This window comes from Triplophysa dalaica, chromosome 17 (genome assembly GCF_015846415.1).
Source record: "Triplophysa dalaica isolate WHDGS20190420 chromosome 17, ASM1584641v1, whole genome shotgun sequence".
Lineage (NCBI taxonomy): Eukaryota > Metazoa > Chordata > Actinopteri > Cypriniformes > Nemacheilidae > Triplophysa > Triplophysa dalaica.
In genome coordinates, this window is record NC_079558.1 from 14183614 (window position 1) to 14210662 (window position 27049).

At 37.0% G+C, this 27049-nt stretch overlaps 2 protein-coding genes across 5 annotated transcripts in view; both read right to left on the reverse strand.

Annotated features, from left to right (window-relative positions):
- LOC130438860 (ras-related protein Rab-26) overlaps positions 1 to 10997 on the reverse strand; it is a 100543-nt gene extending 89546 nt beyond the window's left edge. For 2 of the 4 annotated variants that reach the window (XR_008909387.1, XM_056771090.1), the window contains exons 1-2: positions 10409 to 10437; positions 9401 to 9511 (exon numbers count right to left, since the gene is read on the reverse strand). Coding sequence is in view for 2 of the 4 variants with exons in the window: in XM_056771092.1 (XP_056627070.1) it covers positions 9401 to 9511; positions 10409 to 10579 (282 nt within the window). In the remaining 2 variants the exon portion in view is untranslated. Of the gene's footprint in view, positions 1 to 9400; positions 9512 to 10408 lie in introns of all 4 variants that reach the window. The other 2 variants (XM_056771092.1, XM_056771091.1) reach the window with 2 other exon arrangements.
- A 3366-nt stretch (positions 10998 to 14363) lies between these two features.
- Positions 14364 to 27049, reverse strand: part of lmf1 (lipase maturation factor 1) — a 32741-nt gene continuing 20055 nt past the window's right edge. Inside the window, exons 6-11 of the mRNA XM_056771114.1 lie at positions 18460 to 18627; positions 17203 to 17383; positions 16769 to 16922; positions 16459 to 16642; positions 15215 to 15327; positions 14364 to 14822 (exon numbers count right to left, since the gene is read on the reverse strand). Coding sequence (XP_056627092.1) covers positions 14648 to 14822; positions 15215 to 15327; positions 16459 to 16642; positions 16769 to 16922; positions 17203 to 17383; positions 18460 to 18627 — 975 coding nt within the window. The 3' untranslated portion in view covers positions 14364 to 14647. The remainder of the gene's footprint in view (positions 14823 to 15214; positions 15328 to 16458; positions 16643 to 16768; positions 16923 to 17202; positions 17384 to 18459; positions 18628 to 27049) is intronic.

Sequence of the window (27049 nt, forward strand, 5' to 3'; positions counted from 1 at the left end):
GGCAGTTATTCGTACCTTACTTCTTTACTGACTCTCAAATGATTCGTTCGGTGATTCATCCGTCTAGGCCCCGCCTACCCGTTAACCTTGTGTCATGTGATTAGTCAGATAGTGTAGTCTGTTGTTAATGGTCTAACGCGTTCATCATTTGTCGTTGTTTTACCTTACCAATTTGAGCCCGAGTCTGACGAGGAAGAAGAAGCTAATCCACAACAAACTCCACCACGACTGGAGCAGGATGTTTGTCAGTAGCATGTGACAACTCTTGTCATAAAAACTCCCAGTGTGACAACATGCATGTTGTGCTTTTGCTCATCAATGAAATAAAAAATGTTTTTCTTAAAACACTGTTAATACGTTATTAATACTATTATTTCGTCTTAACTGTGCGTTGTCATGGTACATAGAGCATTTCAGAAAGTCGACGTTATGAAAAAAAATATATATGAAACCCAAATATATCTATATAGGTGCACGTGCGGCAAATGTGTCAAAATGCAAAGTTAAACAAGATAAACAAACTGTAACACCCCAGAAATAATGGTACATGCTAATGTTAGCGTTATATGCATTAGCTAAACACAGACATAAGGTACGAAAATATTTCTTGAAGTTAAGACAAAAATCAAAAGTCACACTTACAGGTTGGGATTCGGTGGAGCTAACAGGTCCAAATAGAGTTGGTATTGCCCCCTCTTTCAAGGATCGTCATTTCACATACCCTGCAGTGAACGTGCCAAGATTATTAAAATAAAGTTCTGTGAAATGACGCACGCACAGTACAACCCTGGTGTTATACTCCTTTGGTATCGTTGGAAAAATGAATTGTAACCATTTTTCCCTCAGACGTTCTTCCTTTGGTAGTTGAAATAAGACCGACTGAGTGTCACACCGTATAACACAGGCTCTAGACATGATACACACGCATCACAAACGAGTGACAGTGTTTGGGGGAGGAGAGATAAGTTTTCACGGCAGTCTCAGCAAAACGTAGGCGGGGACTATGTATAGTGACGTAGATGCGCAGGTGAACTATTCCATGTCTCGTTTGTGTGATTCAGAGTCGAATCCCATTTTCACAAGCAAATAACTTTGTTATTTATTCACCTTCGGACTTACAACTTGGCAGACAGCTTACTTTCAAAGACGGCAACAGAACAGACTGCATGAAATGTCATTTTCATGATCTCATGCTACATACTCTTTAAACAGATACACAGACCTTCAACACCATACAGACCCACACACCGTCAGCCTGTAGGCATATGCACTCGGCTGAAGAACAGCTCTGGTGCAAGTTTCTTTAGTTCACATTAAACATCCATCAGTCTCTGTGCTCAAGAAATCCATTAATTCCTGTGAGATGATAAAGCTTGCATAATGATCTCATTGAACAAAGACCGCTAGAGAATTAAATACTTTGACTTGCAATGCGCCTTCTAGATCTAATCTTCTTAAATGAGCCATATCCTAAACTTTTTTTATTTTACCCTGAAGCACACTCTAATGTTAATGAAATGTTCAAGATTTCTAGCACAAAAAACAGTCATAAGGCCTTATCGGACAAGGCGTTTCCATTAAGGTTGGTTATATTTGTAAGATTTGTGTTCAAACTTAGCAATTTTACACAACATCAGAAAATAATTATGGAGCATAAGCTGTTCCTCTCCCATGAGAAATATAAAACCATTTGGACATAAATGTCTTTGATAGAGATTTTTAAACCCTTTAACTAAAGCTACATTATTATGTGAGCATTGCAATGTTCTGGCTTTTGGCTAAAACAGTGAATAGGTCTCTACACTCATAGTACGGTAAAGGAAGTCCCAGTTTTTTTCCCCAGTTATAATAATTTAAATCTATTACATAAATATGGTTTGATATAAATTAACTAAAGTTGATTTTCTCAAAGCAGTTTGCACATTCTGAACACTTTTAAAATTGTAAAACTATAACTTGTCTTCACAGGTGCTGAAACGGATAGGTTTACACTCACACACACGCTGACACGCCATCTGGTCTAGTCCCCGAGAGGGATCTGCTGACTAGCCCTCATTAGCTCCAATAATGATCAACAGGGCTGCTATCACACGCAATGCCTAAACATTCTCTGGTTTCTGCTGGAAAGCAGTCTCTGTTTTATTTCGATGATGGAAACATTCTTGTAAGAGGAAACCTTAATAACTATGGTACAAAATTATGCCCGTAATGCATATTGCGATTTAGACAAAATGAAACACTCATACTGTAACTGTATCCACACTTAAACTCTCGCTAGAATGCTCCCATACTGTGCTTGTCAACAATATTTGGGTTATGCAAACATCTCATTCATTGTCTGTTATTATGTATAAATACTAAGGAACAGGCCAGCTTATAGTTTTAATGTGATAATGATAAATGCATCTGTACTTTAAATTAAATTAATAGTTTAAAAACCCAATTTTTAAGCAGATGACCACTCACAACACACTACGGTAGGTCACTTTAACCAATCAAAGCATTTGTAAGGAGGGGATTCAGAAGTGTTCCGTATAAATTATGAATATAGATGCTGCAATTATGTAAAATGTAAATAATTGCATATTTTAAAACAATCAAGGGTAAAAACCTATTGTTGTACACCCAAAATAGCTATAATACCACCCCTTTAAGTAGTGTTTTTAGCTTGAAATGGATGTTTGTATGCTGCGATTCATCTTAAAGTTGGCTGCTTTGCCTCGCGGTTTGAAACCCTTTCTTGAAGTTTTTTGCAATCTCGGAGGGAATGAATGGAAAAGAACTTCCAGAATCAAGGCCGCTGTAAAAGTGGGCGGTCGCTGCTGTGATCTATTGCTGTCTAAACTCATTTCCACACATACTGCATCACTGCCGGTAGCGTTACTTTCCAGTGCAGCTGGAAGGCGAGCCCTGTGTTTGATGTGTCGTGTCTGCAGTCAGAGTGTTAAAGCCTACCCACGCTGATCCTTACTGCTTAACAGAGAGGCCAGGTGGCACTGCCATATAAAACGATGCCAACTACATGCAAAACACCTCCAAAAGAGGGAATGAACTGGCCATGATAAATGTGCTCATACAACAGTAATTTTATCACCAGTTCTAAATATAAAAGATGAATGAAATCAACAGCCTTATTTCCAGAGAAACATCTTCAAAAATGGATACAATTATGCCTACTATTAGCAATGTAGGGCAGTGTATATGCTGTGAAAAAACAGATGCTGTCAAATTGTTACTCCAGGTTAGTATGTCCAGTCGCTAATGTTGTTTGTCAGTGCAACTGCTTCTAGGCACCCCAGGAATCATAATTGAATGATTTACCATCTAAACATCACTTTAAAAAAGGTTGAATGTTTAAATGCTTCCTCCAGGCGGGAATATATTATAAAGCCAACAGCATTTTCCGCACCACCGTAAAGTAAACAGCTTTGTCAATGCAGGGCTGAAAATATTTACTGAATGTTTGCTACACTCAAGGGCAAAGCTGCAAATACTGAAGGGACATGCAGTATCTGGTTTTAATACAGCAAGATATCAGAACAGGCTTAATGCAGCCATTCTGTTACTAAGAAGAGTAATATTGTAAAGACGGAATGAGTTCTTAGAAAAAACTAAAAACTGTTTTAAAGCAGGGGATCCCAAAGTGGGGGTCACTAGTGCGGGGTAACAAGACGATTTTCTGAAATATTTTTTGTATTTTAAGAAACAGCGTATTTTATTATTAAGTGTTATAAAATAGGAAAATATAGTTAGGTCAAAAATAAAACCATGCGAATAAAAAGCCATCAGCCTTTCGAATTTACTTCCCCTCGATCATGACTCCTGAGGTGGGCATTAGGTTAGATGCAGCAAGTCAATTTACAGCACCATGTTAACCATGCCCATACAGTAAGTGCACACAGATACTACTATGGTAGACAATATATAGAAAATTACTATAAAATAATATTATGTTCGAATGTGTTCTTTTGTCTTGTCATTATGCGTGTGTTTGGATAGACCTGATAAGTGCATGTGTGCAGTTGCGCACAACGTTTGTATACTTTAACCACCTCCTCGGATAGTGGGGGTCTCGAGTCTCCGGTACAGTTATTTTGGGGGTTGTGGGCTGAAAAGTTTGGGAACCATTAGATAAAGCCTGACAAAAGGGATGATTTATGCTTTTATTTTGTATTTTGTTATTACTGCTGGAGATTTTGTCAAACAGATCTACAACGGGAAAATTGGAACGCAATTGCCCAATTGACAAAGCATCCGCTCATTACTTGTTTGAGTGACATGTCTGAGAACAAAAGAGCTCCGAATTTTTCTCATCTTACATAAACAAAAAATCGTTTTACACAAAGACTGGAGCATAGATGCGTTTCTACACCTTTATTTTCAAGCTGTGATTTTAAATGAGCTTAACTGAGCATTTTTTGTGGCCCACCCAACCGCTTACCTTTCTCCACAGCAAAAAAATTAGGGAAACATAGCTTTTCAAAAATATATTGTTTATGATTAATGCATGTGGTTATGGGGACGTGCTGTGTGTTACAAACTTGAATGGCCCCCTAAGAAAGAAAAATTACAGATGAGATCTTATTAATAAGTTAATTGTTTCTCCTAATTATTTCTCAATGAGATGAAATGGAGAGTAAATGCAAACTTTTGCTTAAGTCTCCTGCGTCTCAGATATTTAGAAAAAAAAAGAAAAATCCAACAAATGTTCCATGTCTTCAGGAGAGATCCAAACAAGGTTACAAACTGAGCTCAGATATGCCAATATCAATCGAAAATCAATATTATTCAAGATTTCAATATTGAACTATTAAACTTTTAACTAAATCATGTTAAATTGAATTCTACATTCATATTACAGCTTAATGTTTTGTCGTTGGTACTCCAGACCTCTTGGTTTTTCTCTGTCATGATTCGAGGTCAAGGTCACAAAGCAGATGATACTGAACATCATTCAGGTATATTCACTGCTCTGAGTGTGTTTTCACGGTCTGTTTGTTACTCACTGCCGTGTGTGTGCACTTGGATGGGTTAAATGCAGAGCACCATTTCTGAGTATGGAATACCATACTTGGCTTCACATCACTTTTTGACTTTCACTTTCATCCGTTCATGCTTTCAGATTTGTCCTACTCTGCATCTACAGTACTCTATAAACACCATCTGAGCCACAATAAACTTCGCCGTTGTCATGACAATCTGTTTGTGTCTTTGTATTTTGTCAGCTGTGCATGAGATTCAGCAATCAGCCTTTGGTTATGATTCGTTGTTTTCCTGTTCCCTTGCTACTTACATTTATACAACATTTATTAAACATGTACACAAATACACACAAAGATACAGCTTCTTTCCGATGCCGTAAACTCAAACCCCACCTATGCCAATACAACAGAGCATCATAGTTGGAAAACAACAGTGTTGTATTACCTGCATCCAACTCTTTAAAATATATAGGAAAATCCTGCTATAAAAATTAATATAGATAAATGTTGAAATGACAAGGTCAAAAGGTTTTAGCTCTACAGTATATAAAAAGATGGTGTGTGATTGTATTACATATACTCTCTCGTGTGTACAATTGTTGAGTGCATGTTTCTGTGCTCATGACCTTCTATAAGAAAGCAGTGAATAAGTTATTGTGCATTTCTCTGTGTGTAATTGTGTGTCCTGCAGCAGAACACTCCGATAGCTCTAGGCCGGCGGAAGTGGATCAATAGCTTGTGAAACCTGCTCTTAGATGAGTCCAGAGATGCATTCATACAGCCATGACGAGAACATCCATTCTCAGTCCCAGCGGTGAAAGTAAAGGAAAGCTTCAGAAGACAAAAGCTGGTGAATGTGAGTTAGGGTATGTTTTATTGAAGGGCTGTTTAAGAATTCAGATGCACCTCGTATATTGAATATCTGCTCATAACTACACCCACATGACCAATTCAAGGAATGATTAAGGTTTAATATGAGCTAAAATAAGATAAGCTAAATTAACTGTACTGTATGCATGTAACATGGAATAAAGAACTTCCTCATACTTTTTCCTTTTGCCAAAAACTTATTTTAGATGGACAAATCAAATCAATACGATACAAGGCTAACCCTAGTTTACTGTGTGACATTTACATCTAAAAAAAACATTCTAAATATAAGAGAATAGATAGTTCACACCACATATAACAATAAAGAAGCAGAGGAACAATATAGTTGAGATCCTTTTAAGAGTGCCTTTTTTCCAGCTGATAAATGATAAAACATCCATTCAAATTCCATTTAATATGTGAAACAAGCTTAATTTTGTCCATTGCTGTGCATGCTAATATAGTTTTAATCTCGGTGTAAATGCATACTTAAGTAAATGATGGTTTAAAGGCTAACATTTTAAAGCAAAATAATGATTTCATTGAAAATGTACTATATGTTTTTTCAACCCACAATTTTTTTCGACCTGTAGTTCAGGTACTGGTATAGCAGACATCTTATGCTGTTGCAAAATGTGCTTTCCACTAGATATTGGAACATGGCTCCAGGGTTTTACTTCCACTCGAACACAAGAGCATCAGGGAGACCAGGATCATAAATGATGGAGCCTTGCTAACAATGTATATACAGCCAATATTCAATATACATTATTATTACTGAAGATGTTTAATGCATGAAGTAAACTACAGTTAAAGATAATGAATAATAATTAAATACATTCTAAACATTAAAACGAGTTTGCTGTTTCAACCCTGACTCACTGAAATGCTAAAACTAAAGCAGATTAGAATCTGCCATTATAATGTGCAAAATGTACATCAGAGAGTCTCTAAATGGCCCGTTGGTTTTCCATCTGAGAAAGCTTTTGCACAAATACAGACAGAAAAATCACTGATGCACATTGGCTTTTGGTTCATTGAATGAATGCATGTGTGAGTGCAATAGAGTGATTTGCAACCATGATTTGTCCACTTCATAATATGGAGTCTCATGAGCGATTGGTGCAAAGTGGAATATGATTGGAGTGCGAATGAGCGATTTAGTCATGTAAATTACCAATCCTTTAACAGCCAGCCAGATAAATAAATAGACTCTAGATTTTTCTGCCAGCTCTGTTAGCAATCAGAAAGCAAGTGAGATGCCCAAACAGCTACCGTCCTGATGAGTAAAGCGAGCCATAAGAGACGAGCTGTGACTCAGGATTCAAAAATGATGTGAACTCATCTTTTTTGATAACATTCAGATTCAAATCGGCCCTCAATGTGTCAGCGCTCTGGCATTTCAGCAGATGTACCATTTGAATGTAACCACCTTATAGATCTGTTATATGTTAAAATATTTATAAATACATTCAGCTTGAGATTACATTCGCTGGCTACAGTCTGAATGAAATAAAAGTGCAGGGCTATCAGTCAATCACATTGGATGTTTGTGAAAATGTTGGACGATTCATTTGTAATGCTCCAAAAACCCTTCCACATTGTGAGATGTAACCTTTGAACATACAGCATATTTTAAGAGCAACAGACAAGACAAGTACATTCTGTACGTACAGAAAAACACACACTCTTAAGAAGGATGTGTTCATTTTAACAAATTATTTTGTGTTATTTATTTATTTAATACATTATGTTATTTGAACACACCTGTAAAAGAAAGATATACAAATATCAAGCTTATTCCATCATATATTCAATTTTGAACTGATCCAACATACGTTTGAAAATGTTGTACTGTGTTGTTTAAACATGAATATGAACTTTTCTTTGGCAAACATTGTATCTTTTTTATTTTGACCAGTTTGAACACATATTTCTGCAAAGAAATGCCAATAAAAACAATATTTTCTTTTGAAATTTGATAGAATATTGACTGCTTTACTTAAATAAAGTGGGTGCTAAGTGTTTTTCTGCTGATGTATATGCAGTTTTGAAGCTCAATATTATTTTTATCCTGCCGCATGCTGTACCTTAGAGTTTATCGATAGAGCTTAAGTAATTTATCAGGAATATTGCTTTAGCAAAAATTAACTGACTTTCTGGTCAATCATCTAGCAGACAATGAATAACCTTCACTAAAAATTTATTTACTATTAAGACCCAAGGACCTCAAGATAACACCAGACAAATGAGCTTGAATATGAATAGATCTCCTTCTAGTATAACTTATCATTCAAAAAACATATTTCTGTTCTCCATTGCATGTGTGCTGTCAACGCATTTCAAGTCATAAAGGTCAGAGATGGTAATGATAAACAGACTCATTACTTAATGCTCTTCTTGACAGATGTAAATTCACCAAAACCTGCACAAGTTTGAAAAATTTGAATAGAATTCAGGTCTTTAAATTTAGATCAGGTCTTAACCCCTGCATCTTGCACTCAGTCAGTGTGTGCTTAGAACTGTTTATATAACAGCTCAATTACAGCATATTTACAGAGCAAATCCTCATCTAAATGTGAGTTTCTGTAATGAACAATTGTGTCACTTTAAGATATTTTTTATATGCTGAGCTCAACAAGAGTGAGAATGCAGAGTGTTATGAGCATCCAAAAACACAGCAGCTTATGAACTTGACAAAAGAGGTTTCATTTTCAAAATCCATAAAAGAAGAACTTAACTCAAAATCCTCTTTCCATGCACTTCATCAAAACAACAGTTTCTTGCCTGTACATGGGTTTTGTATAGCACATCAACCACGACACAACCATTACTAGTATCCCCACCTAGCGAAAATGATTCCCACATTAATTCACAGCAAAAGTAACAAACTGTTATCAGTGGAAAGGGAGTTCAGTCTCAGATCAAAAGTCAAATCCCACATTGGCATCAAGGTCTCCAAGCCATGACCGTTCATTTTTTAACTTTCAATGCAGAGAGTCCAGGGTCGAAACTCTGAGACATTTTGTCCCATCCTCCATATTATTATTTCATATAAATGAAAAACTAGGATATTTAAGACCACGATCGAGCTTTTATTGCCTTTAGCTGTACCAAATTAATGAAAGAGCTGAAATGATATGCAGCTATTTTTGGATGACCAATCTCTGCTCACAGCAATTGATTCATCTTGTACACGTTTCATCTGTTTGTGATCTGCTTTTGTTCTGTTCTGAAAATAAAAGCCTGAGGAGCATCTTAAGACAATTATGTTTTTTTCCTTGTAAAAGAAGAGCTACTGAAATCGGGTACTTTACTCCCAGATGCAACCTTTGTGACAAAACCCTTTAGTATCTTTAAAGCCAAAGAACATAAAGGCAGTACATTTTCTGAACCAATTGATTTTTACTTGAATCCTTAAATCTTATTGGACAGACTGACATGATTCAACTGCTGAGATTACAGAAATAATAACCAAATACATTTTTGTATACTATTGAAAAACATTGATATTTGCAATAACGAATGTCATCTTTGTATTTACTCACCCTGAAGTCTATCCCAACTGTTGAGATGAAGCTTCCAGCCAGAAATGCTCCGTCTTTAAAACGAACCAGCAAGCAGGTTTTCCCCACCCCAGAATCCCCAACCAGCATTACCTGGAAAAAAGAGATCATAGATGGAGAAAAGCGCACAATCTATCACATCATCTTCCTATTTAGAGACAAACAACCTCTCCTATTTCCATCAGCATGTCCATTAAATTATGCCTCTAATGCTCTGAAACCCTTTAGCATGCTATAAAAATGAAAGACATGAATGTCATTGTGCAAATGCCGTAATGGGCAGTGGGCAGGAATGAGCTGCTTGCAAAGAGACTGTTTGATAAACAAGACAGCCAGACCAAACTCAGGTTACAAGTCACGGAACTGCAACCCTTGATGGATTTGTTAAAGATCAGTATTTTTGTTCTTTTGTCCATGTCAGCCTTGGCACATGCTTAAGTGACTTACAGTGCATTCAAGCTTTATATTTTATCCGCATATGTGCATGTTGGCATCAAACCTACTGTATGGCACGCTATCGCAATGCTCTCATAAACTAACGTTGCAGATGAACAGTAATATTAATGTATTTCACTCCATAACAAAAGTATTGTCTTCTGACAGTTTCATTTCAGCCTATATGCATTTTACATAGGCATCAGGTGATAGGGGAAAACATAGTGTCTTCGTGTGAATGCTAGCAACTGAGCGTTCTTGTGTAGAGCTGGATAAAGCAGCTGCTGTGCTCTCGCTTATCTTTATTGACACAGCTGTTTAATCAGACGCTGTGCTGAACTGAACTCAAACGGAGCGCGTAATACTCGTCCAAATTGGACGGCAGGATAACATTTCATCACTTTTAATTAACTTATACGCATGGTGAAGCTATACTCATAAAATGTCAACCATAAAACCATAATAATGCAACTTAATATTCAATATCCATACTGTCAGTTTAAATTCGTATAGCCTACGTAGACTATTTGTAATGTTAGTGCGTCCAGTTCGTACCTTGAAGGCGATGTCGTAGAATTCTCCGCTGTTGCTTAGAGAGGGTCGGCTGGGATACACCACTCCGTTGGACTGGGTCAGGACTTTCTTAGCCTTATCTTTATCGCTGCTAGGAGAGGAGTTTGGTGTATTTGAAGTCCCCTTTCCCTTGCCCGCTTTCTTCCTCGACATTGTTATGTATAACCTGTTTGAGGGCGCGACGCGTTATTTATTAAGAGCGTAATGAGCTCAAATCCAACTCACTTTTGCCGGTTGATGTGTATTATTAAACGTCAGTTAACTTTTTATCAATCATGACTTTCGGTTCCGTTGAAAAAAAGCGCTCTCGAGCACTGCACCTGTTTCACTGCTGCTGTCCGGGCATTAAGTGGTCCCACAATTTTGGAGGTTGTTGTTTTTTTGAGATAGAAAAAGAAACCGTCTGTAAATCTTGGCACTTAAATACACCTGCAGCGTTTCTTTTTTAGTATTAAAAATGAAAAATTCAGCGTTATCTTCACTCCTCTGAGTAGCGTACTGTAGTAGCGAGCGCGCGCCGGGCTCCTTGTCAACAATCAGTGGAATTGTCCACGCGCACACAGAGCGCATCTCTTCTCAGCGTCCTAGCAGCGCGCGAGCGCGCACTCTTCACTTGTTGAAATACAAGCCCTCTTAAAGGCGCAGTGTCTTATTTTGAAAGCGTATCAAGACTTTATATTGACCTGACAGTGTCATATATTGCTATTGTGTAAACCAGTTTACACTTCAGCCCAATCTGTTTATTTTGAGTAACTATAGATAATTTATGAGAAATAAACAGTATTGTGTATTGAGCAATAACTTCATACGTCTACAAACACATTTTAGGATTTTGTAACTGGTCCTCACTTTTATTTTAAAATATAACCATGTTAACCGCTTTTTGTTAATATGTAAAACTATTGTAAATTATTATGGAATCTCTTGTTCAGAAGTGTAATTTACCAAGTTACCATTTACTGTAGTAACAGTGGCTGTATGTAGCGTATTGCTTGTAGTAACTAGGTTACTATTTGTAGTGTAACTTTGGCAGAAACATGGTTGCGATGGGAAAGAACTGCAGCAGCATCAGTAGACCTTCTATAAAAATGATGCTTGCACCTGGTTCACATCAAATACAGCACATACAGCATAGGACACAGGTTGGATGTCACAGTAAAACATAATAAATACTGTAACTAATCATTTGTGAATAAATAATTCCAAATTGGTCTGAAATTTTTCCGGTCTATGTGGGCAGATCTTGGCAACAATAAACTGTTAAATGGAGCAGTATTCATGCACATTGTGAAAATGTGCCAGACTAAGGTAAATATGAGTCATGTTCCAAGTGTGGACAATGTGAAACCAATTTTACATTTTTAGCACAGACTCTTACGTAAGCATTCGAACATGTACAGAATAGCTACAGGTGACACACGTAGATGAGAACAGGTATAAAGAAAGCCCCTATTCGTCTCAATCTCAACAAGAATGCCTATGAAATTATTGCTCGAAAAACATTTAAAAAAAGAGATTGCCTATAACAGCAAGAATGCACTCATTATGTGTAAACTTGAGTTTTCTCACTCACCATCTGGTCTGTCATGCATTGCAGTAAGTGACTATCCCACAAAGGTCATTTTTAGCCTACACCTGTCACTTGGAACAGTTGCTATAGTTACATTCTAATTGATGTCTTCCTTTCTCGGGCTCGGTCTAACATGCGTATCAAACTTAACATAACCTCTCCTCGCACTGTCATAACCAAATATAATTACTTGTCTTGACCCGTTCCTTTCTTTGTAGGAGTAAATAAAGTATCCATCCAATGGCTGTAACAGCTCAGCTGACATCAGAAGTGATAATTACCAGAAACAGATGCTCAAAGTCTGTGAAAGCTTAGTTTGGAGCAGGCCAGTGCCACACTGATTGGTCCGCCTCATGCTTGCGGACACAGCTTGCCAACTTTGGGTCATTACATTCTACAGTTTAAAACCAGCTTTTATTATTCTACATTTAACAAAGATCTGCTGCAAAAAAATTGAAGCATAAGAGATGGAAACCTCAAATGATTGTAAGACGAGTTGTTTCTCCACAGCTTATCCATATCTGGGCTATATGAAGCACTGTGAAATTAATTCACAGTTCATGCAAGCCCTTTAAAAATAATCAAGATTTTTGTTTCATAGATTTTCATCTTGGTAAGATGTTTCTGATGATACTGCAAAATTGTGTGTGACCAAGTAATCAAAATACTGTACATTTGAAATATGTTATTTGCAAAAGGCTAAAAAAGTGTATAAATCCTATCTTCTCAACACAGAGGTGATGGCTGTCATTGGGCACACTTTTTTTGTTTTCAAATATGCACTACATACACTTTGCCTAATTTAGGTCTAATATTTTCATGCTGTTCTTCTCATCATTTTCTGCAGAGCATAAAAACCAAACAACATTTGCACTAACTGACTACCATTGTATGGATACAAAACTACCGCTTTTCTAAAAAATGCATTTGTGTTGCACAGAAGAAAGTAAGTCTTAATGTCCTTTTTAGGAGTATCTATTGAAATTGCAATTTAATAGGGATGCACAATAAATGTTTGTCCATATAAGTATCGGCTGATAAATGGATAGTTTTAATGTTATCGGTATACGCGGATAACCAAATCTATGCCGATAAATTATGAATCATTTTCTCTAGTTAAACCCCTTCATAGTTAAAACCCAGAACATCACTGTCTTTCTGTCATGATCATTCACTATTATTAACAAAACATTGTTGATGTAGTCACAGCTTTCCTTTAGCTCAAAGTTGCGCAAAGTTGCTCATGATGTAAATGTAGATATTTATGAATGTTTAAATTGTAGGAACAAAAGCAGATTTTTAAAGCCGACTGCTGTCTATATTATTTCTGTCTTGAAACCTGTTAGACTAGTGGCTATTAAAAAAAAATCTGGGTTGCTATGGAAGAACATCTACAGTTTGATTATTAAATAAACATTATACCAGAAAAGTTTAAATAGTTAGAGAATGTTGTAATGTAAAGTAGGTTTTGTACATGATTTTCAGGGAAAAAAGAGATTAATGGTTACTTTGTTTTCTGCAGTGAATGTTTTCAAATAAAAGCAGTTGTACCTTTTCTCCTTTTGTTTCAGCCTCAGAAAATGTTATATTAATAATTAGATACTGTATATCGGCCAATATATCGATTACCGGCTTCCAATTTTAAAGAATTATAGGTTATCGGGCAAAATTTACATATAGGTGCATCCCTATAATTCAATATACATAACTATGTCTACATAATGAAGTGTTTTTTATTACCTTTGAATGAGCTATTCCTATCTAAATACACCTCAGGTACCCTACATGGAATTTCCATGTTGTCTCTACAGTAGTCAAAAATGAACAAACGGCTCTACAGAACGTGTTTCATAAATAAGCTATCTCCTTCGGAATGAAGAGAAAATGCAACATCTTAGTCCTGTGCCTTTCTAGTTTTTCAGTGTTTGAACAAACCAACAGTCCCAGGTTAGCCAGCCCAGTGTTGCTACAGTATGTTGGTCTGACAAGAACTCTAACAACAGAGAACTCTAACAACAGAGAAATGTAAGATAGCACCACACAGCCGCAGATTACACTTTACACAGAAATATAATCTATATGTCTACTGTATAGTTCATCATAGGAAAGGAGAGAGACCACAGAACCACCAAAAATCCCATCGTCCCAATGGCTTTCCAATTGTCATCTGCTTCATTCAAGAGAAAAAAGCTAAAATTTAAGTTTTTACTTGGGCATTTTACTTTTTATTTGGACAAAGTTGTGTTAATAAAGTTTTCATGATTTACAAATGCACTATTCAAGCCATGGTAAAACTATAAACAGCTTTGGTCTTTATATTTTATAAAAACACTTTACTAATGAATGAAGTACTTGATAGTTTTTACATATTGTAATGCTTTTCTTTATTCAAATCCAAATCATATGAATAATACATCTGGGCCACTTTTTGGCAGGCTTAAAACAGCCCTTGACAAACATTCACCTTTTTATTCCTTAGATAGTGTTGACAAAATACAGTTGCCTTTAAAATCCCTTACGTAAGATCTCATTCAGCACTCTACACAGGCAAAGTATGATCAACATCAGTGTATAGACACAAGACATAGAGAAATACAATCCAGACATCCAGTATCTGAGACATGCTCCACCCTTCAGTCTGGTGTGATGGCTTAATAGCTGTCTGGAAATGACCAGCTCCTGGACTTAAAATACCCCCTGAGGCCTTCTAGATTGACAGGGGGGAAGTAGGGCCCGATGCGCTTCCTGACCCACCATTTCCCCTGGGCGTTACCGCTACTGCCGGGTCGAGTGAATTTATATCTAAAATGCTCCCCTCGTATCCACCTGAAACAGCAAAGAAATCAGGTAAGCGTAATGTTTTTAAAACACACATCTGAAGAGCCTGCAAAGTATTTTTTTACATTCAAGGTAACAAGAAAGATGCTTGTGTAGCTATTCACAAACAGTGCATTGCATTGCATTTAACTGGTCTCAGCAGTTTACCGAAGGTGCCACAGGAGGGAGCTTTAGACTTGGATAATTTTTCAACCCATATGAATATATGTCAATGGTTTTGAAATCCTTTTTTCACTTAAAAAGCCATGCTTTTTATTTATTTGCAGTAAAAAGTACTTCTAATGTATGCTTTGATGCAATCACTTTATAAAAGCAATCCAAGCATATGTTTTAAGCATATTCAGTGCTTTTTAATATCATCTAGCTGTATTGAGTTTTACCTAGGTTCCTCTCTGCCTTGGAATGGATTGTGGCCCATTAGGGAAAGAACTGTAGAGTCATTTGCCAACAATCTGCCTGCTATTTGAATAATCCATTCATTCTGTTCATATGTCTAAGAGAGAGAGACACAAAGAAACAGAGAGAGAAAAAGAGAGATTATCACCATATAATAGCATGCCAGCCATTCAAACAAAGACAAAGTAAGCACAAATTCACGTTTTTCACTATTAAAGCTAGTGCACAACAGCAGAACTGAGATTAATTTCAGAACTTTCCATTATTGCACAGGTGCAGGAACAGCAGGGAGGCAGATGCTACAGATTGGCCCTTTGCAGTGGACTGGAGAACCATTTCGATTTTTGCAAGAGCTCAAAATAACAGTCGGAGGGCTGCTGTAAAAAGCTTCCGTTATGCAGTTTATTTAAAAGTTGAAAAGCAGCTGTTCGAAAGCTGTCTGAAATAAATAAAGATGTAGAAACAGTGACATAAGATGCAGATCTAAAAAGACAGTATTTGAAATCTGCCTGCAGTTTTTTAAACAAACAGCTTGGAGACCGGAGGGGCAAAACTGCACTATTGGGACAACAATAAATTCCTATAGGCTATTTATGAAGAGGCTCTTTTTTCTGTGAAACTGTAGTATTATAAGTCTGCGTCTGCCAGTTTTACAGGATTACAAATAATCACATTCTCTATTGACTAGATTTTTTTGTCCTACAGTACATTTTGTCTTCTGTATGAGGATTAAAGTGTTCGGACGAGTGTCGGTCTGAATTTATAAAGTACGTTTAATTTAACTTGACAGAGCTACCGAGTTAAACATAGCAGATTTTAATTTATACTATTACATTCATTCATTCAAATGCATACATACATTGAAAGCATGCATATAAAAATTTCCTAATGTTTTTTTTTTTTTCCTTAAATGGACTGTTCACCCAAAAATAAAAATCTGCCATCATTTACTCATCTTCAAGTTGTTCCAAATCTGTAACAATTTCTTTGTTCTGATAAACATTGAGAAAGATATTTGGAAGAATGCCCGTAACCAAACACTACCATTAACCATTGACTACCATAGTAGAAATAATAAATAGTAGTCAAAAGTGCCCCAAACTGCTTTCCTACATTCTTCAAAATATCTCCTTTTGTGTGGTCACAATTTAATTTTTGTGTAAAAGCATTAAGGTTAAGGTTAAGCTTTAAAATAACAACTGCAGTGGCATTATAAGCCCTTTTTAACCTGGAAGGCAGAAAACCACATGAGCCAGTCCAGCCTGTAGTGATACGGTGAGATGAAACAAGGTCTTCTGTTCAGAGCTCCTGGTTTGCAAAGGAACTCATACTCTTCCCATATCACTCCCTCCTCAGTGTGGTTCACACTCATTGTGCCCTGAAACACCACCTCGGTCCGCTCCTTAGTGACACTGCAGGCACAGATTTAAAAGCCATCCTGAGGTTATTGATGAGGTTTATAAAGCACAGATTCATGACTTTATGAAATTTAGACATAGATGGATGTTGTGGAGCTCAGACAGAGATGGATGGGGTACCTGCCAAAGGCTCCGTAGGTGTTGACTATCCGCAGGGGATCAAAAGAGGTGTTCATCACCTGTCTGGAGCTCAGGAGGTTCATCACCACCGGCACGCTCAGATATGCAATCAGAACCCCCAGAGACACGTTCACCACGCGTCTTATCAGCATACCTTAGCCAGAAAGTGCAGATGAGAGACCATGACAGAGTAAAACTAGAGATATGGAAAGCATGCTTAATAGCCCGATCACTGACTGTGCATAACTAAACAACCATAAAAAGGACATAGGAACAACATTTCAAACACCTGCGGCTGCTTAATCTTCACTGATCATACTTGTCAAACATATATTCATATACAGTATATAATCATATGTATGTGCAATTATATTTTCTAAAAAAACTACAAAAACTAGTTAAATTGTTAAAATGCATGCATAGTATTGAGCTACCTTTAGAGGGTGGTGGAGTCTGGCCTGAGGCCGCCTCGGTCTGTATATTCAGTAAAGTCTGTCTGGCTCCTCCAGAGCGGCGGAACAGAAAAGCCAAAGCGGCATCATCAAAACAGGTCAGGCTGGGCACTATAGTCAGCCAGTTCAGAAAACTGAGATTCCCACTTATAATCAGAGCAATCTGTAAAGATATATACCATTTACAGTATAATGTACACATAGATTTTCAATTGAGACTAAATCCACATGTCACTCTACTACTTGTAGATTGAAAGGGATAGGGTGGGGCTGTATAACTTTATTTCTTCTGTGGCTCTCAAAACAAGATATTTTGAGAAATGTCTCGGAGGTTTTATGTCTGTACAATAGAAGTCAATGGGGGCCTATGTTGTTTGGTCACCAACAGTCTTGTGCGGAACTCAAAAAGACATACAGGTTTGGAATGACATTTACAAGGTAAATTATAAAATAAGATTAATTTTTCTTAAAGTTAGTGACACCAAACCACCACTAGATGGCACCATAGTTGTGATTGACAGGTTTAGTTTTTCTTATATATATTAACCATATAAGACTGTCTATCACTCATTTTGCAAGTGTTTGTTCGGACGGCATTGTCAATATCCAATGTATCTACATCGGTTGTCATAGTAATGACATCTTTTTCAGCATCATGTCAGGAGACATTATGCAGTAGCGATCATTGATAAAGACAGTGTGGAAAACTGGAATTTTTGACATCTTCTCGTGTCTATCATGACATTTTGCTCCTGTGATGAACATGTGTGGTTCATGAGAGCAGCATTTATTGTATTTTACATATCCATGCATAAACTGCATCTGAAATGACTCACTATTCAACACATAGTGAATTCCACATGTTGAGGCACAGCTGTAGTTTTGTTTATGATGTTCCAGTCAGGTCATGTCCCAAATAACTGGAAAAAAATTAAATGAGTTCTGACTGTTCCGACTGAAACGCATTTCCAAAAATCTGATTTAAATCTGATATTAAACCGCATATAGATGTGGTTTTAATAAGGTTTAAAAACCGGATTTCATGCGGTCGTTTGCTGTTCAGACTACAAACAACTGAACTGATTTGTGTCAGGCCAATATTTTCTGCCTTTCTGAATGAAGCTAGAGGCACATCAACCTCACAATATTTTTATAGCACAATACTGGGGGCTTTCACGCATTAATGCTTTGGAGCAACAGTATTACGTCACTTTTGATTGGGTGATTGTGAAAACCCACCTGGAAGAGGATCTGAAGCGCCCCGTTCACCATGCACATACGGCGTCCCATGAAGGTAAAGAATGGCACAATGAGTTCGATGAAGTGATTGGTGAGGGTCTCAAACCGATGGAACCACCATGGGGAATGATGCATGTAGTAGGACACGGGGTTAGGAACCGGCTGAGTCTAAAACATGGGACAAGACAGAAGACACATTAAAGCTGATGAGTGTCCTTTTGTTAAAGTTAACATACTTTCTGGCAGATGGGATTCACAAAAAATAATCTTGAAAAATTAATTAAAAAATTATCTTTTCACCCCCATGTCATTCACAAACCTGTTTATGACCTCTTTTTTCTGGAAAATAAAGGAAGACATTTCTCAAAATATCTCTGTGGTTTTGTGTCCATACTATGGAAGTAATTGGGGTTGTTTGGATACCAACGTTTATCAAAATGTCTTCTTTTGTAAAGTCACTTTGAAATCGAATTTTGGGTGATTTTGCATATTTTTTTTTTTGGGTAATAGGCAGAAACATATTTTGTGTTCTACAAAAAGAAAGTCATACAGGTTCGAAATGACAAGAGGGTGAAAAGTAATGACAGAATCTTTATGTTTGGGTGAACTATTACTATAAGTAATCACTTTGGCCTAAAGAATGGTATACGGTTTTCAGCAATGTGTGTGTTCCCTGTAAATCAAACCCATAATTCTTGCACTGTTAATGCAATGGAACACTACAGGAACACACTGAGTCTGTGACGTGATCACAATATTACTGTTTGCCACAGATAAGTGTTTGGGAAACCCTGTTTGAAAGCCGCCATTATTTTTGCAATTTCACCGTACCATGCTAGTGGTTCAGAAATTACACACTTCATCTTCATCAAAAGGTCGATCATGTGGTGCCAATCTCTTTACCAGTGACATTTGCTGAAAACAAATCTCATAATCCCCTAAAAACCCCCATGTAACTTTTAATACCACAGCTAGAAGAAAAAAATCCAAATCACATTTATAGCAATCTGTCGCAATAAAATCTTAACTTCTGATCGCTGCTTTAAAAGCCCCTGAGCGTTTCTGATCCAAACCTCAGGCTTCTGAGTGTTGCTTAAAAAAGCCTGTGAGCTTTTAGCTCGAAACCTTGGTTGATTTTAAAAGTTTTCGAGCCAATTTTGTACTCAGTTGTGGCAGCAAATGAGGCATGGCTTAGCAAATGGAACTTGCGTCTGATGGGAGGCATATGACACCAATCATAAGCCTTTGGCACCCAGGTGGCACAACTTAACTCTAATAGCCAGACAAGGTCCGGTGTGTGTGCATGTGTTTGTGTGCTTAAAAACGTCTTGACCACAAGGTCAAGACAGGTGTGTTTGCATAGATTAACCTTGCCGATATCAATCTGCACAAACCGAATACATTTACACCTTCAGTATAACTAATGGTGTTGACTAGTCTTTCAAGCCTTCGCCAAATTGAATCGATTTACATTATAGAATTTGTCTCTATTTATTGATTGTGTTATTTAACGTGATAATGAAGATAAATGTCAAGCTGCACCGCAGAGGTCAAGTATTAAAACATACAAGCTTGACTCACAAAAGCTAACAGAGCCGTCTTTCAGTCCTGCACACACACACTCTCACCTTTTCCTTCCCCTGCGCCCACCTTAGCCTATGCTTCTAAGGAAAACTACCTTAAATAACTAAACTAAAACCATGTCTGTTGCCTTCTTTGAATAAACATAAAAACAGTAGCTCTCTCACCTACTGGCTACCCCTTCCCAGGATGCCTTGCGGTGTGTTTGGGCAGGGTGAATGGGAGCAGTGTGGCGGGAGGGTGGGTGGTGTGTGACTGGCGCCTGCGGTGGCCTTCGTCACATAGAGTGTTGAAGTCATGGGAGTTTGTGGAGGAAGACTTCCGTGGCTCTTGGGATTCGGAACCAGTTACCAGGGTTAGGAGGAAATCACCACGACTCAAATCCTGACATTGCTTACTCACCTTCTTGTAACTTGACACCTGTAGGATTTTCATTCTTTTGCAAAATAAGCTATTTTAGTAATCAAAACCATTGCTCCCCATTGATTTCTATTGTAAGGACACAAAACAAAGTAAATGGGGAACAACGGTTTTCTGTTACCAACATTCTTCAAAATATCTTCTTTTTTGTTCTGCAGAAGAATGAAAGTCATACAGGTTTGAAGTGTAAAGAGGGTGAGTAAATTATAACAGAATTTTTCATTTAGGGTTGACATTTGCCATGTATTTTGCTTGGTCCACTTGGTCTTGCCAGGCCTACTTAATTCAAATGTTTTATTAAAATTGTACCATGGGCTGTTCAATGCTTCATCTTGATTGGCTGATGAAAGATGTGTATTATTTTTCAGTAAACACGCACATACGAAGTAGTTCCAAGGAAATCTAAAAAATAATAACAAGAAGGAAGAAATCCATCCTATAAAAACATTTTTTATAGAATAATTCACACTCTGGCCCCGTCGTCAATTATTTCTTGCTTATTCCTCACTAACAATACACCGGTATTTAAAAATCATGATATTAATAACCATACTTTTTGATATCATGTCACTTTTATATTGTAAATAATTTAGCGCAAATCCTGTACATGGTTGACACTTCTGTTTATCATTTTGTCACCATGAAATCATAACAAAAAATTCTATGGAACATTGCAGCGTTTATTATAAATGATTTATTTTTATCATAATTATTTTTTCATGCATGTGCCCTCATAAACTTTCATCGAAAATATTAACTCCACCTGTAAAACTCATGCATGACACGTCTTGGTCTAAGGGTGGGACTATAATAACAGTCCAATGGCCAGGCTTCTAACATGCCCATCAACTCAAAGAACAAAATCAAGCCCCGCCCTACATTTTTCCTCATTCCACAAGTCGTTTTACTCAAGTTTACGACACAATTTGGAAGAAACACCACCGCAACTTTCATTTCAAGACAGAGACATTATATTGTCTGTAACATTAAAGATAAATTTGGCTTAAAAGTTAAAACTCAACTTTATGGCAAATGTCACCACACAGTTATTGTGACCAAAAGAATCCACCTAAAGTGATATTACTTTAGTGTATTCCTTTGGCTATACTAACTGTGTAGGGATAATCTGAAAATGTGACAGGCCTATACCTCAGATACTTTATGGCATCAGAAGTCTTGTAATACACAACAGCGCAATAGTCAAATATACTGCCTGTAAGTTTTATGTGACTTTTATAAATATTTTTGGTCCCACTCTATCCACCTTCATTTTACATAGAAAGCAAGAAGCGCAACCGAAGAATTTTTATTCTGACATTGTGACATACTATAGTCCTCTCAAGCATACCTTTACTATTGCGATCCTTTTGGACACATACAGCTAGTAAACTATATCATAAATCTCCACCATTTACGATGAGCATCCTAGAAGGAACGGCCTTAAGCCTTAAGCGAAAGAAATGAGGATTTCATCCAAAGGTATGAGCGGTTTATTTGAGCCAGCCACTTCAGACTTACTGAGATCATATTCTAGTTTAACATTTGTGCCAAACGGCAATGTACTTATGCAAGATGGTTCCTGGAAGGACAGACTGATCTACTGCGATTTGCTTTTAAAAACACTGACTTCTAAATGGCTATTCATTTAGTCCTTGAATTACTATTTCACTTCCAAGATATCTCTTAGATCATGCATTCAAATCTTGAGCTAATAAAACAAACAGCCAAAGCCTTATACTGTACCTGTTAAAGCTCCTGTGAGAACAAAAAAAAGTTGAGCGCAGCGCAGCTAAAAAATAATGAACTGGGGACTCCCTTATGGGATTAATACAAAATAATTCGACATCACTTCCTGTTAGCTTGCCAAAGTGAAAAACAGAAGTGGGAGGAAAAGAACCAGGGGCTCTGCCCAGTCACTGTAATACAGCATTCAAAAATTAAAAACAAGAACCTTGGGCTGTACGCCAGAAAAGCAAGTCTGTCGAAGCAGCGTCGGTAAAAGAACCAAGACCCAAGAAAGAAAAAAGAGTGATGACCTTGTGAATCTATACATCTGAAAGTTTTTGTGTATGGTACAATGATGTGACCGAAAACAACAGATGTAGTAAACAGACGCAATAAACAGTTGCACATATGTTCGGCAACATGCTGGCTACTGGCCCACAACTTAGTGGGTTTATGTGAAACGTTATGATTGAAAAAGCAGATCTGTTGTAATTAGGGAACAGCCTGGTTTTGTATGGACATAAATCCTCGGGCTTATTACACTGTTCAGTTCTAGCCCTAAAACCCTAGTGCAAATTAGTTCCATACACTGTTAACTCAAGTCAACTGTTAAATTCCGGTGTATGTTCGAGACATTAGCATTTTAGGGCTCGTTATTTTTTAAGCAGAGACACCACCACAAAGTGCTAGACATCTGAACCAGTGCTGAGGGCCACACAAATGCGTGTTACGCTGCGTCCACACCAGACGTGACGTGCAAGATAAAAAAAAATACAGTTCCTTATATAGAATCCATTGTAGCTTGTTGAGTATGGCTTTCACGACTGGTGTGGACAAAAATATCATGGAATAGTTTTCTAGTTCGTTGTTACGTTTTCTCAGGTCTGGTGTTGACACGGTGTAACATATATGTTATTTAAGGATATAGAACATTTTTAAACGTGACAAAAAATGAAATCAAATATTTAATACATCGCTGCAGTTCTTCTGATACCTAGTATCTCCATATTTCTTATTTTTAGCCATAAATCATTATTATTAGTAATCCTTTTTGTTTTTTATAGGTTTTGCAAATATCTAACCAATAAAATTAAAAAGTATTAAAAAGTGCTTGTCAACTTTGACAACGCAGTATTTTTTCATCTAAAAAGTAGTCTTTTTTCAATTTTCTGCAAAACAGCAAATTTGGGCATCAGGGCCCGTATTTTTAAAGCTACTCAGAATCTTCTAAGAAAGTTCTTATCTTAATTTAGCTTAAAAACTTCTACGAAGTAGTATTAGTTTAAAATCGATTCAGGACCAATCTTAGAGCAACTCAAGGAAAAGACAAAAACGTTTATCTTAGAAGGGGCTGACCCCGTTGCTATGTATGACACAGTCTTTTAAAGACTGTGATTGGTTGGTTGGACAAGAAGGAAAAAAGAGCGCTTTTAAGTATAGGGTCATTAGTTCAAAATTGCACATGTATTTTTTTTCTGTTTCCTGTTTAACACTTTGTGTCTCGTCCATTTTCTCTGCTGCTAAAGAAACTCTTAAGTCTCTTAAAAGTCCTCCTCCCTACTCTTAAATGTTGGACCTTAAGTGCTCTTTAAAGGGCTAAGACGCTTTATAAATTTATTTTTTCTTTACTAGGATAGTTTTGTAGTTATAAGAATTTTTAAAAGTGTTTGTAGAATTTGTCACTAGGAGCAACTCTTTGCACAAAGATTTTTCATGAATTCATTCCCTGAGGTTTTACTAGGCCAGTGACTATATTTAATATGTGATTGTAATATTTGAAGGTCACATACCAAATATGAGCAAATTTGTGATATTGACTGGTTTCGGGCAGACCTTTATACTGAAGGCATGGGAACTTTGGTCGCTTTCTTTGGCCAAGCCCTACCCAAGAGGCCATATGACAGACTGGTGTAAATTCACAAATGTGACAAAAGTAAAAACAAATAACTGATGTAAACACGTCAGCTTCTTTGATCAGACAGCTTTTGTTTGTAAAATCCACAGAAATTTAAATTCTCAAATGGAATAACCTTTTAACACGTGAGAATGTGTTGGCTTGTGTTTTTATATGTTTTAGTTGTGTTAAAACATTTTAAAATGTATAATTGTAATGAAAATAATAGTAACTTTTTACTGTTGTGTTAGCTAACAACTTCGTCTTGTATTGTGTCAGTTTACGATACTGTTTGGATCAACAACATCATCTAACATTTGATATGCATACATGCAAATGCAGGCAACAGTCATTTTTGCTCACAACAATTTGCTCTCGAGTGTTCCCAGGATGTTCCAATGTGACCGACAACATGCATATAGCCAAAGATAATAGATATTAGCAAGATAGGACTGTATTTTTGCTATAGCTGAAATAGCCCCTTGAAGGCGTTCCAAACATGGCTGCCAAGTGTCCCGACTCTTGTAAACAAACTTTGGAATAGCGTCCCACAGAAACGATAAATAATTAAATGTCAATATAAATAAACAAATAAGTATGTACATATGCATCTAACTACAGTACATTTGCAAACATTTTAAGGTATAAAATTATATCCACACACATTCGGATGAAATTCTGTGTAATGGCATTTAAACAATAGTTTTTTCCAGTCAATCAGTGAATTGGCAGCATAATAGATGTCTAGTAATGGAATAATCCAGATCACATGAGGGACACTGATAGGGGGTTTTCTGCTTGAATTGACCTTAACACACACATATACATAGTTCGGCCTTTTCTTCTGTCTCCATTGATTCACGTGGTTCTGATCTGTGGCCATGCCGTATTTTTTGGTGTGTTTTGTGAAAAGAGGACCAAGCGAAAAAAGTCATTTTCAAACCGTTGTAATGATTCCTTAAATCTGGAAATGATACATGTTCTGTTTTCATTTTTCCATGGAGAGGGGATAGTAAATAGAGTACCAGAACCTCTTCCAAAACCTCTGCCTTTGCCCTCAGCGTAATCAAACTCAAAAAGCTAACGAAGCTTCACAGACGCCAAACAAAAAGCGAATTCTTCAACATGAACAAAGAAACCACTTGTCAGGACTGTGCGGCTCTTCCTAATCCTGCCTATCGTACAACTGCTCAAGTACATGTTGACGCCACATCAAAAGCATTGATGTGGGTGGTTTGGGCTAGTGGTTACGGATTTGGTGAGCGAAAAGGTTGCAGGTTTATATCCTGCAAGAAGACTGACCACTGTGCCCTTAAAACAAGTTAATCCAGAGGGAGTGTGTGACCTTTTGTCTTCAGTGGAAAACAAGATAAGATATTTTGAATCCCATACGACATCAACAGCATCTTTTTCAATATAGACTACTGCATTCCCACTATCAGTTCAACAGCAAAAGTGCCCAAAAATCCACCCATAATACACAACTCTGGTGTAAATGTTACATACCTTGTCCTGCAAATGAAACTTTATTTACAGACATTTTGTGAGTGAGTTGCTAGCAGGATGCATGAAAATGTTACGACTAGCACAGTCATGTGCCAAAAAAGTTTTGAGACTGGGTTTGTTTGGGACACTATCCCTTGAGTCTTGTAGTTTATATGTTGTCATTTTTAACCATTAAAAATGTCCTCTGACTCATAAAGTGTGTAAATCCAGCCACAGCGATGCTTAAACCAAAAGCTTATGTGACTAAACTAAACTCCGCCTTTGACTTTCCCTAATTGGCCACAATATGTTAAATTTGAGTTTCTGTATGCTCAGGTGAGATTTAAGAGTAGGGTGAGAACAAGATTATGAATAATTTACAACTACCTACTGTATAAAAACAAATACATCACAAGCCATATGGATGGACTTTTATAGTGCTTTCAGTTTATGGAAAAAAACAGAGATTCTTCACAATCTCCATTATCTTTTTTTGTGTAGTTGGGACTGGGACATGAGAGCGTGAGTAAAACAAGATCAAACTTTTTTAATCTGCTAACCTTCTACCCTGAGATTGCTTCATGAGGACTGTCCTCATGACCTAACATGGCATCATTCTCTGGTGATGTCATATGGAAGTCACTGTAATGAACTACAACTGTTCCAGTCACATGGTGATAAAGACCCTATTTATTAGTTAAAGTTACATCACATGAGAAAGTGTTCAGTTGTAGTCAGCTTGCGACTTTTTCCAATGGCTGAATCACAGCTGTGCTGGTATTCAGCACAACAACACAACTGATTTATGTTTTTATACAATAGCTCTAATCAATAGGCCCAAACTTTTCATCTTTTCTCAACACATTGTGCATCAACACACTTTATTGTGCCAGCTACGGCAGTGCATCTCAACCCTTTTTGCCTTGAGGCCGCACATTCTCCAGAACAGTGCTTCTCAAACTGGGAGAACCACTGGGTGCCCAAGATGGATCCTGGGGGGCCACAGATTTGGTGGTATTTAATCATTGAAATTATAATACATTTTATGCAATCAAAAATCTGAAAAATAAGAATTGATGTTCCAGCATTGTATGACTGCATATGTTTTGGGTTTATTTAAAATTCTAAGTCTAAGATTTGGTCTTTATTTGGGAGGCCGCAACGCTACACAAGATATAAAGATGTTAAAGATATTAATGATATTAAAGATATTTTAATGCTTATTTTTGCTTTTTCTTTAAACCATTTTAAGTCACTTTGAGGCACTCTTTGCTTAGTGGAGGCTCCTGGTTGAGAACCCTGAGCTACACTCTTAAAAATAAAGGTGCTTAAAAGGTTCTTCACAGCAATGCCATATAAGAACCATTTTTAGGTTCCACAAAGAACAATGCAGCCAAAGATTCTTTAAAGAATCATCTCTTTCTTACCCATTTATAATCTGAAGAACCTCTCGCCACAAAGAAGCCTTTGTAAAACAGAAAGGTT